The sequence below is a fragment of the Mercenaria mercenaria genome, chromosome 13, assembly GCF_021730395.1.
Source record: "Mercenaria mercenaria strain notata chromosome 13, MADL_Memer_1, whole genome shotgun sequence".
Taxonomy (NCBI): Eukaryota; Metazoa; Mollusca; class Bivalvia; order Venerida; family Veneridae; genus Mercenaria; species Mercenaria mercenaria.
In genome coordinates this window covers 19198542-19211545 of record NC_069373.1, presented here as the reverse complement: position 1 = coordinate 19211545, position 13004 = coordinate 19198542, and the positions used below count along the sequence as shown (strand labels likewise).

At 35.6% G+C, this 13004-nt stretch overlaps 1 protein-coding gene across 1 annotated transcript in view; it reads right to left on the bottom strand.

The window, feature by feature from the left end:
* LOC123529507 (guanine nucleotide-binding protein G(i) subunit alpha) overlaps positions 1–13004 on the bottom strand; it is a 64730-nt gene that overhangs the window by 39977 nt on the left and 11749 nt on the right. The window contains exon 3 of the mRNA XM_045309867.2: positions 11189–11330. Coding sequence (XP_045165802.1) covers positions 11189–11330 — 142 coding nt within the window. The remainder of the gene's footprint in view (positions 1–11188; positions 11331–13004) is intronic.

Genomic DNA, 13004 nt, shown 5'->3' with positions numbered 1-13004 from the left:
GAAAAATATATTTTCCTTTGTTTGATGAGACAAGGAGGAAAAACACCAGTGTTTAGGGTTACTTGACCCCTCAAGAATAGGGTGGGCAGGAAGGCAACTTTTTCCAAAATTTTATTTTTCATGATATATAAATATGTCAGTTTAGGGGCTTCAATTTAGCATGCATCAAGTTGTTTTTTCTGGCCCTAGTTCATTCAAAATATTCTCTTGCCCATCCACTGATTAAATCAGCTTTAACAAGCACTACAGGAAAAACAGTGCTCCTCAACAATCTGAGTCTGATTACTGTCTGTTTTTGGGGCGAAAATTCTGTTATTTTTCCCTGTGCCATTACAATATGCATGTAATGCAGACAGTTTGTATGACATCAGCGCCAACCACTAGTCTTACTCATTTGGCTTATCAGGATGACTTATTTTGTGATCTAATATTTTTTAGTTGTCATCCTTCTAAGCGTTACCTGTATCTGCATTTTACTGTTAGGAAAACGAAGACATAAAAAAAGAAAAAAAAGTCATAATGTAATGGTCAGACTTAATGCTCTCATAAATTAGACATTAATATTCATGTAGAAACTTCAAATGAATTGAATATAACTCATAATTTGAAATAAGAGACTTTAATCTTCGAAAATATGAAGTGACGGGTGTGAGGAGATATCCACCCTGACACCGGTTTCAGTATCGATAACACTAAATTGCAGAAACAAAACACTAAATATAATACATTCATTTATAAAAATGTCACCAAGGTAAGTTTATGCTTTAATGTCAACATAAATTCATTATCAGAGATGTAATCATTGCAAATACTTTGCACATGTACCAGAAAATGTTCCCAATGGATTTCTATTGGGGATTTCCTAACAGAAATATGCAGAATAAGATTGGACGTGACGGGACAGCAACAGTCAAAAGTTATCACGCTGTCCTGAAACGTCCTATTACTTGGACTACGCCCACATGCTCAACTGGTAGTCTCAATGTGAGCAACGAGCACTAATGCACAAAGAAAAATCCAGTCCAGTGTGACATCATGGGATAAAAATAATCACCAGGCCTGGGATTCTGTCTAAAACCAAAAGCCTGAAATCTCCATTCTAACTAAAGTCTGAAATTTCATTTTTCAAAATTCTGGCAGTCAAAAGCCTGAAATCAGGACCAGTCCTGATTACACTAGTGTCAACCTTATAAATAAAACTACCACACATTTGGTGGGCTCAGTTCATACAATACTGGGTTAATCCCGATCACAATATCGGTACACCAAAATGCGCCATGATGTTTCGAAAAGACTATTTGACATTTTCTGCTTGTGTATCGAATTGAACTGCGCAACAACTACTAAGCTCGACTTAAGTAAGTACAATACTGGCAAACAAGACAGACCTACTTAACCTGCCTACAAATTTTGCAGACTTTACCCTAAGCAAAGATTTACAGCGGCTCCGTCGAAACGACAGGTCTATGATCCGATGGATCTGTGGCATCAAACCCAATGACGACGTACCCATAGCAGCACTGTACGCAAAGCTGGGGTTACAGGAGGTGACAGAGGCTATTCGTACCAGACGCCTGAGGTGGTATGGCCATGTCATTCGTGCATCCTCATGCATCAACTCAATCTTGAGTATGTCCATACCAAACTCCAAAGGACGTGAGAGACCTAAAAAGACCTGGTTGGAATGTGTCAAGCGGGACTTGAAGGCTTACAACCTTGACAGCTTTGACCCACATGACAGAGAAGCATGGAGACTGGGTGTTAAACAATCTAGCCACCTGCTGCCTACCCTAGTTACTGGGACACCCGCAGCAGTCGACAAATAAACACAGGATATGATGAATGATGATGAAATCCTCATTTTTTTTTAAGGCCCAACTAAAGTGGCTTTGGTACAAAAATCAAAACCAACCATTCTTACGTTAAAAGAACCTGATGAATTCAGCATGTTCAGAACAGAACTAAATATGACATAAAGCAAATAATCATTTATCAAATATTGTAAGATTAAACTATGTAAATGACAATAAAGCATCAGCAGTTTTCATGTTACTATGGAAACTAGATGAATTATCTTTTTTGCCAGATTAAATGACAGGAGACTTTTCAGTGTTTTAGAGCTGTTGTGACCTAATAAAATCAATCAACAGCAGGTTATTTATGTCACAAGGACATTCAGACCACATATGCCACAAAATATCCAAAACAAAAAAAAACTGAGACAAGTAAATAGCACATAAAGAGAGATTGGTTTTTTTTGCTGTTTTATTTGTCAGGTTTAAAGCAGCATGCCTCCAGATTTGGCTAAAAAGTAATCTTTCTTTCAAATTGAAGTTTGGTCATATTATGAACATTAGAATATAAATTTTTGTTTCTAAAATATTTTAAAAGTTCCAAATCAAGAAAAAAAAGATGACCGCATCGGGAATCAAACCCCGTACCGCTGCAGCAATAAAGACATTTTCTCGTCGTTGTAACCAATAGCGCTATAGCTGAAGTAGTGAATAATGACTTCAAAATATAGATATTTATAATCGTCTCAGTTTACCTGGAGTAAAAGCGTGACAAACGCTTTTCGATTTTCATCGTAAAAAGCAGTAAAAACAGCAAATTCTAATGTGTGTACATAACATAAAGTTTGTCAGTAATTAAGTTTTAAAGCCTTCTTAAGAAATATAGCATTTATTTCAAGATATCTAAAAAAAAATATTTATTTTTTGTTATTGAACGATCTGGAGGCATGCCGCTTTAACATCCACCAATCATGCCAATGCAATTTAGGTCATAATTATGGTGACTTTCCAGCTTTGATGGTTGAGGAAGACCCCAGTTGCTCCTCCATGTATTATTTCATCACAAATAGGCAACTGATTAGAACAACTGACATTCCGTAAGCAAGCTAGATGGCTTCCTAACATGAAGAATTCAACACCCCCGAGTGAGACTTGAACCCACATCATTGAGATGCAAGTGATTTGAAGTGAGCGAACTTAACCATTTGGCCACAGATGCTCCAATATAGAGAAATTAAAGGCCAACCAACCAACTGATAATAACCTCTACAGGAAACCATGACTTCGTGTGTAGAACAAGAGCTGTCTAATGTCAGCCCCTTAGCCATTTCCATGATAGACATGATTAGTTTTGCCTTTGCGACCAGTGTAGATCATGATCAGCCTGCACAGCCAGTATCTTTTCAGGGCGTTCGGTTGACCCGAGGTCCCGGGTTTTGACCCGCGAAAATCGAGAAAAACTCGTATTTGACCCGCATAAATTACGCCACGTGCGTCGGCTTGACTCGCGGAAATTTACTTTGATGCGTCTCAAGTTCGATAGTTCTGCCCCCTGTCAATCAAAATTCCAGTATTTCAATATTGTTCGTCGGCACAAGTGGAAATTTGGCAGTAGGCGGAGCGTCGTATGTTAATTAGCTACCGACAGATGTCAGTCACGCCACGCGCCAAATGACACGTGATTATCTCGCGGTTTGTATTTAGTACAATATGCCTTGTCATTATCAAAGGTGTTTATTGATCAATGTGTAAAAATTAATTGATAAACAATGCAGCCTTAGATTATCGTGTTTGTACCACTTGTTAATTATTTTGTGCGCTCGATACGATTACATGAGCCGGTCGGCCGTCACAGTCTATAGCAAATTTATTATCATTGCCGAGGCTTTGTTTGGGCCAAAACAATTAAATAAGCAGAAATTATACGTGGTATGATGAGAAAATGAAATTAAAACAGTTATATTTTCAAGAATTTCAAATGTTACTTTCGTTTTCCGTATTTGTCACGCGTTTTCGAGACCGCCATTTTCGGATATTTTTATCATTTCTTACAAGATTTTTCGAGTACAATCTGAATAAAAAGCCAATAAAACGTCTGCATTTACGAAAAATATGATCACTGTTGCCAAAGTAGCTCTTATTTAGAAGAATTTGCTGATAATAAAAGCATGCAAAGCACTAAACCCCACCCACTTTTAGGCAATGTGCAAAATAAGACAACTAAAATATGAATTGCTTAATTAAGAAAATCTGTTAAGACTAATGTACTAGTTTTAGATAATGTCTGTGGGAGTTGCATTAATAACAGTATACATGTAGCTTGACCCCTGAAAAGCTGATCTTGACTCTTGAAAATCTGATTTTGACCCTTGAAAATTTAGGCTGAAGAGTCAATGACTCTTGAGTTTCAGAACCTACCGAAAGCCCTGTCTTTTTGATAAGCACCCCTTTTAGCAGTTAATGGTATTGCCAAATTGGAAGATGGACAAGTTCATTATAGAAATTTAGCAGGGTTACAGGGTTTGACCCAATTTTCCTAGATGAAAAAGGGACACAATTTTGTAAACTGCAAGTTGAAAACATAAAACCCGATTCAGAACTGTCATTTCATCATGTTGAAGACTTATCAGAATCCTGATTAATACAAGTGAAACTTTCACCAAAAATTCTATAATTATGTAAAAGGGGCATAACTTTGTCAAAATGTAGGTCAGAGTTATGAAACCCACCATGTGATGCCAAATATATGTGTAAAAATTGAAAACATGTGGCCAAATAGTTTTTTAGAAACTACAAACAAATATATCATAAAATTTCTCTGTTTAAGGGGCATGATTTTGATAAAATGTAAGACAGACGAGTTATAAAACCTGCTCTATGAGATCATCTCATAATGCTAAAAATTTGGTATACAGTAAAGTAGTTTCTCATAAATCTGCTTACATGCAGAAGTTTAACCAAAAATTCTAACATAAAAGGGGCATAATTTTAACAAACCATAAGATAGTTATGTCACTTGTCCTGTGACTGCAAGCATTTGGCCATATAGTTTTTGTGAAACCTTACATGGATAACTTCTGGCTAGTGGCCACTAAAGGAAGAAGTTGAGAAAACATACATTCTGGGAATTTTTGAGGTTGCTGGTGACGAGGAACAGGACCTTTCATAAGTCAAAGGGAAGTTTTACCGGGTAGATATTAATGATTACAGTTTCACAGTAGTATTTACATACAGATATAAAACAGCCCTTCCCATATAGCACATTCTAAAGAAAATGTCTCTGTTCAAAGTAATCCTCGCAGAAAAGATGTTAATTATTTATCAACAGAAACCCACTGTCTATATATGGTACATCTATAGTATTAATGTCTTTTCAGTAAGCAGTGCCAACTGCAAGGAATGGTTATTTAAAGGAAAGTAATGAATAAATAATCAATTCCGTTCCATTTAAGGAGCTCTTTAACTGATATTCACACTTGCAATAGATCACAAACACTTTTTGTTCTAACAGTACTTTTTTTGTAACTGCCATATAGATAGCCAAGCAGATAGAGAACTGATTCATAAAACAACCAAAGCAACCTAACAAGGAAAGCAGTAACATTTTTTTATTATAAGGGTCATAATTTCTATCCTTTGTCAGTTCAATTCACTATAGACTGAAATCTAACAAGAGCTGTCAGAGGACAGCAACACAAGACTATTCAACAGCCTTGTCAACTGAATGAATGTAGAAGTTGAAAAAGTGGCCAATTTTGTAGAACTGCAAAACAGAGTTATGGAACTTGTACAACGTAATACTATGTCAGCTCATCACCAGTGGACAAGTGGGTACAGGTTTACTAGCTTATATACAAAAATGTAACAAAAAATTTCAAAGTCGAAAATGGGGCATAATTTTGTAAAAATACAACTTTATATATGGAACCTGTGCACTACAGGTCAGACCATCAAAATAAACAATTAAGTGTGTGAAGTCCCATTAATGATTACTGAGATACCAGCTTAAATACAAAAATTTAACCAAATATTGCTACTTAGTTGAAAAAGGGGCATAATTTTGTAAAAAAGCAAAATAGAGTTATGGAACTTTTGCAACGTAAGTCAGTTTATCACAATGAATAAGGGTGTGAAGTTTCAATCCATTCAAGTAAGTGGTTACTGAGATAAGTGGTTACCAGCTTTCATACAAAATCTTAACCATTTCAGGACAAAGATGCGGAAGCATGTGCAAGTCCGACAGCTCTTCCTATTCTTTGAATAGTCAAGCTAAAAAGTCGTCATACAAATGTTTCAAGGAAAACAGGAAAATATATTGTTTAAATCAGCACAAGTCCAGCGTTTTCAACACAATACAAAGGATAACAGATAATTTCCTGATCCATGCTAATTAGGTACAAACATCAAGTTGAGGAGGAAGTGAAGACTATATCATCAGGAAGTCACATATTGATCAACAGCTACAGTATCAAATGCTCACCATGGTGATTTTGTTAATAGTTACGACTTACTTTATTCTTAAAAACAGCATTGCAGTTTTAAGTTAAATGTGATCATCTACTACCCGTGCTCCTGAAGCACGTGGGCTCTGCATCAGTACTACATGTAATTTGTACTCCACAAGCAATGTGACAACCTGCCTAAATGAGCGCCAGCAGACATTACATCAAATTGTCAAAATGACAGTCATGCTTTCAGCAGTATTGCAAGTAGATTATTCTTGGTATTCCAGTATGTACATATAAATACACATGTCTAAGTAAGTGCAAGTAACCTGACATCAAGAGAAGGATCTGCTTCACACCACTACACTATCCACTAGTGATGATAATCGGACAGCATAATGATAATCGATTAATCGGAGATAATCGGACAGCATAATGATAATCGATTAATCGGATACAATCGGAAGGCCTTCCGAGCGATTAATCGGAAAATAATCGGAATTTCATACTGAACCTTCTGTAACTTATTAACCATTAGCTCACTTGACTAACTTTATTAGCATATATTTAGCAGGAGTAATGTAATTTGTGTGTGAAGTTTTAGCCCTTGTACGCAGATATCAATGTAGCTAATTAAAAAGTATCTTTTATTTATTGAGGTATAATGTGTTATATTTACATGATTTGCACCCAAACGCCTGTGGGACTATCAGGTGTCCCGAGAAACCAACCATGCTGTCAGACCTAAAACATCTATTTGTACATTTTATTATTATTTCAAACTTCAATGCCCTCAAATTTTTTATTGCTAATTTTTTATTTATAACTCTTTCTTGTTTATCAAATTACACATCTACAGCTGTATATTAAAAAAATATCTCGAAGCACAATGCTGATTGAAATTATGAAGTAAATCAACCTACATTACGAAAGTGGGCGGGGTACCATTATTTGCAGTCTTTACTGCATAATCCGCAAACAACACTCCCGATTTTTTAATTTTCTTTCGCTGCTGCACCTTTACATATCTTGTAGAATCCAAACTACTTCCACACTGGTGGTATAGTCTTCCCTGGATATGGGGATATATCTTTGATTGCATTGTTATTTTGATCGAACGCAGTATGCTTTGCCTTCATTTTGAAGAGTGGAAAAGAAATGAACCTAAAGAGGAAATACCACCAAAAAGATGCGTAACTCCCAAATATGCTTTAAACTAGCCTAAGTGTCAAATAATCGATTATGCAGGTTCATAAACGATGTCGGCGACTTTGGCTCATTAAATGATCGACAATCGATTGTCAGCGACATTCGGAACATCACTACTATCCACCTTTATCCTGCTAAATTTCTCAAATGGACTGATCTATCATTCAATTTGGGCAGTACCATTTATTATTTGAATGTGTGTTCGACTGAATAGTGAACAGTGCAGATCAAGATGATCACAAAGGCAGAATCAATTTGCCGCAAACAGGTTAAATAATTGTGCACACTGATAATAAATTCACTGTGACTATTCTGGAGATTATGTCAAACAGTAACACATTGAATATAAACATTTCTGACTTCTTTTTTTGCAGAATCAAAGTGGTGAAAAGAAAATAAATTGAAACTCAAACTAAATTGTTGCAACACTAAGAAATAGTTTTAAGTTTGGCAGCTAAGATGTATGACAAGATATTTGAACAGCTTGTTCAAAGTCTCTTTCAAAACCATTAAAATATCTGAAACTTCTTTTGCAGCCTGCACTGCTATTTCCTCCAGAAATTCAACATATGTTGTTAATTACTAGCATTCCTGAAGTGTTTGATCATTGCTTAAATGTGTGCAGCAATTCACATTAGAAATAGAACACTTAAAGAAAATTGTGTTATCTTGCACCTACTAAAATAATGCTTACTCTCAATTAGGAATATATCAATTAAAAGAAAAGGTCTATCTTGGTTATCCAATGAAAAAGCCTTAAATTGTATTGTTTAAGGTCTTGACTGGTCTGGAGAAGGACAGGGCCACAAATTTACCTTCTTTTTTAACATCAGTTTTGTTTTGTTTTGCAGGATGCAGACTCTTTGAGGGATTAAAATTTGGATTTTTTTTTACAATCACAGACCTCCAGATTTGGCTAAAAATAATCTTTCTTTCAAATTTAAGTTTGGTCATATTATGAACATTGGAATATTTTTGTTTCTAAAATATTTTAAAAATTCCAAATCAAGAAAAAAGATGACCGCGTCGGGAATCTAACCCTGGACCGCCGCGGCAATAATGACATTCTTCCGTCATCATAACCAATAGCGCTATAGCGGAATTAGTGAATTATGACTTCAAAATGTAGATATTCATAATTGAGTCAGTTTACCTGAAGTAAAGCATTACAAACGCTTTTTGATTTTCATCGTAAAAAGTAGTAAAAACAGCAAATTCTCGCGTATTTCCGTAACCCATAGTTTGTCAGTAATTATGTTTTAAAGCCTTCTTAAGAAATATTGCATTTATTTCTAGATATCTAAAAAATAATATTTTTTTGTTGTCAAAATCTGGAGGCCAATCCCTTTAAATTAGTGGAAACCTAATATTAAAGTGGAAAACTGCGCATTTTTCAAGTACAAATCAAGCTGAAGTAGATGTGTGAGAAAAAAAGGGTGAAGGAAATTACAGCTTTTAACCCAATATAACAAACTCTTCCTGTTACCAGTACAAGATAATTACTTTCCAAATATGACTTTTCTTATTTTGACTGGGGCAGTCATTTTTAAAAAAGTCAAACTGCACGCGGGAGTTGCTTCCCTTCAACTAGAGAAATATCTACCTATAGGTAAGGGAGATCACTGCGTAGAAGACTGAAGAAAAAAACTATTATCTTATTAGTCTGATTTCTTTATTTCTAGAGCATCAACTTCAAATACTTATGCGGCATTATCGTTAATTTAACAAATTTAGATGCACAGCAACCGAAAATTGCTTTTATAAAACATTCACCAAAAACACACTATGTGCAGTAAGATGCGCATAATGCCACTTTAAGTAAATTTGTCCAATTAATGTGTACACATTCAATTAAAAGTCTAGCTAGATTACTTTGTTATGTTTCATATGGAACTTCTAAGAAATTATTTTAAAAAGAATTCAAGGTCTTTTCAAGTTCTTTATTCCCTTTTGACAGTTCTACCAAGTCTTATCTGTACTATAATACCAGCATTAGGACAGCATAAAATGCCAATCAACATTAACATAATAAATTTACCAGTATCTGAAACATACAGGAGCATGGAGGGGACATGGAGATATTTTCCTTTAAAAAATAAAAATCATTGCTTAACTTGCAGTAACAAAATAAAATAAAATTTTCACTTAACCCCTCTATACTCCTGTAGTATACTCATGTGGATATATCTTTTTAAAAGCTTTTCAAGAGTTAAATGAATCTTGACAGACAACTACTTTTAGTCAGTTTCAAAACGAAAACCAATTGCTGCCCTTTTGGCCAAGAAGACTGTTGAGAGGTCCATAACAAAGCAATGTATTTATCTAAATCCACCACTGGCATAATGATAACAAGTTTATATTAGTTTTGGGATGGTGAATTCTGACATAGATAAGATCACTCCAGACTTGTGGAAACTAGCCATGAACAATAGGATTAAGATCCAGACCACATTTATGACAGCTAGAAAGTCAAATCAGTGTTCCCACTGACATTTAAAGTTGCGGATGAAAACTGAGTTTTTTTGCACTTTTGCATCCCCTCACTAAGAGATAATTGAGCCGTGCCATGGGAAAACCAACATAGTGGGTATGCGAACAGCATGGATCCAGACCAGCCTGCGCATCCGCGCAGTCTGGTCAGGATCCATGCTGTTCGTTAATAGTTTCTCCAATTCCAATAGGCTTTAAAAGTGAACAGCATGGAGCCTGACCAGACTGCGCGGATGCGCAGGCTGGTCTGGATCCATGCTGGTCGCATACCCACTATGTTGGTTTTCTCATGGCATGGCTCATATATACCAGCTGTTTCCAAAACTGGGGTTGCAAAGTACCATTCTGGGGGTGAAAATGGGGGTTTCTGGGAACACTGCTAATTTTGAGAAGTAGACCCTGCTGGAAATCCTAGTACACTTATATATTATTTGTTCTAAACCATTTATGCACATTAACAAATTTAATATATTCACACACATGCAGGCCAAAATGTACATACAGACATAACATTCTACTGGAAAGTGTCCATACATACATACATACCTACTTGAAACATAATTGCAAATATACTCCACATGTTATATTTATTGTTACTATACTCATGACATTGTACCAACATAATGTTTTATGACATTCATTTGTATTTACGCCTCCTAAGTGCATAAAGATCATTTGTTTAGGCATTTATGATCTTTATTTGTCCTTCTGTCTTTTGACAAATCAGACAGATCATACAAAGTAAATTATCATATTAGCCGTTAAAGACCCAATTACACTTAAACACCAAGTCTTATTCAATATATAAAATACCCAATGCACTTCATACAATTACTAACAATGTTCAGTTACTGCAAGTCTACACTAATATACTGTTAAATACTAATATATAAACTAATCTGAGGGCTCATCCAGATTTTGAAAAAGTGACCAACAGATAAATGTGAATTTTAGTAAGAATTCAGTGTTCCCACTGGCATGTAAAGTTGGGGGTGAAAACTGAGTTTTTTTTGCACTTTGCATCCCCTCACTAAGAGATATATAACAGCTGTCTCCAAAACTGGGGGTGCAAAGTACAATTTCTGGGGATGAAAACCCCCCAAATGGGGGTTTCTGGGAACACTGAATTCTACGCCCAAAGTGCGATCTCAAACACCCAGCATCAAGGGACAAGGTGATTCGAAGTCAGCGGCAATGACCACTGAACTGTAGAGGCCTCGTACATTCTCCTGTACTACCATTCATACTTACCACTCTATCTGGGTGTCCAAAGTCAATCTTTAGTTGTCCCATGGCTCGTATGATGGCGATCATAGACTGTATAGTGTTACTGTATACAACAGGTTTATATTGCAAACATTCTTCTTGTGAATAACCCTTCTCGTGGATAATTCTAAAAGTAGAAAATAAAAATACATTAACCTGCTGAAAAAAAACAGAACTCAAACCAAATAATACTCCCAAAACACTACCACAAACACTACCATCCTGTGCAAAGTAAAAAACTTGATTTTTTAGAATCATGCGTAAAGGTTTATGGGGGTAAAATGAATTCAATCCATACATCTGTTGAACCGAAAACCAAATCTTAAGTCAAAAAGACGCCATAACTCTGCCACAAATTGATGGATTGCAACCAAATCGAACTTGGCCTGTATTTTATAATCACATACCTTTGTTCCATCTATATGTATTTCATAATCATATACCTTTGTACCATCTAGAGTTATGTAACTTGACCGCCGAGGTTATCCCCGAGGATACCGAAGACATGCAAAGTTTGAAAGCATTTGGCCGAACAATTCGGACAGAAACCTGCTTACATGCAAAACTTTATAATTATAAATATGACGTTCCAAAGACATATACATTACAATATAAAGTCCCATCTGCATGAACGTTACGAAATTCACAGTAAGTAACGCCATTAGAATTGAAAAATTTACAATAAAGTACAAAGTGCAACTACAAAATATGAAAATAAATACACAATGTACACATACAATTGTAGATAACAAAAGCTATATCACTCACATTGCGGCAAATGGATTTTATATTTTTTTGCATTTATAACTCTTTAAAATTCCCTATTTGTTAACTAATGAAACTTTTGTTGCCAAGCAAGAAAAAATTCTCTAGGGTAGCTTTATAAATAGCTAGGCAGTGATTTTTTTCAGTTTTGGGGGGAGGGGGTCGGTGCCCTTTGGAGGGGGGAAAATACTACGTAAAACTAAGAAAAGGGGAATTTTCATTATTTTGTGTTGAAATAAACTATAGTTTCAAGTTTATTGATAAATTCAGGGCCCATAAGAGCATGTGACATGACATATAACACAATGTAGCATATCAATACCAGATAACCAAATAAATTTTTCAAATGTGGAGGATTAGACTACCAAAACTTACAACAGACATTAGGTCCCTTCCTAAACAAGTCGGTGAGTGGCTGTTTTTTATTTCTGTCGAATTCTGACATTTGCAGTCACTGTTACATTTGACCTGTCACAATAAAAAACGAACTGTAAAAAAATGTATGCATTGGACTTGTCCCTTCCCAAGGCATAAAATCAAACCCTGACTGACTAGAAGATGGAAAACTCAACACTACCCGGCCAAACAATAGAATGCAAATCATTTACAGACTAACATTCAACAGCGTTATAAAGCGCTTCGATGGTTCTGATTTATCAAGGCAAGTTACTCCAACCGGTGTCGATGTAAACAAAACGCGAGATACCGCGGTGAACTGTTTTCTATATGAAAATAAATAAAATAAACTAGTGAATTATGATTTAATTGATTGGTATTTTTTTATTTCCGGAGGGGAATTTTAGGCATCGGAAAGGGGAAAAAACATACTATTTTGAGGGGGGAATGAGGCTGAACTTCGCCGAATATTTTGGTGGAAAAAAACGCTGCTAGGTAGTCAAAAAAACAAAACAAAAAAACATTTTAAACCCTTTTGTCCTTGAAATGTTACAAAATCCCCGACCCTAAGTTGGCCTTGTCCCTGTTCCCCTCTCCCATTGATCAATAGCAAAAATCTGCTTTAAAATTTTGCTGTTAC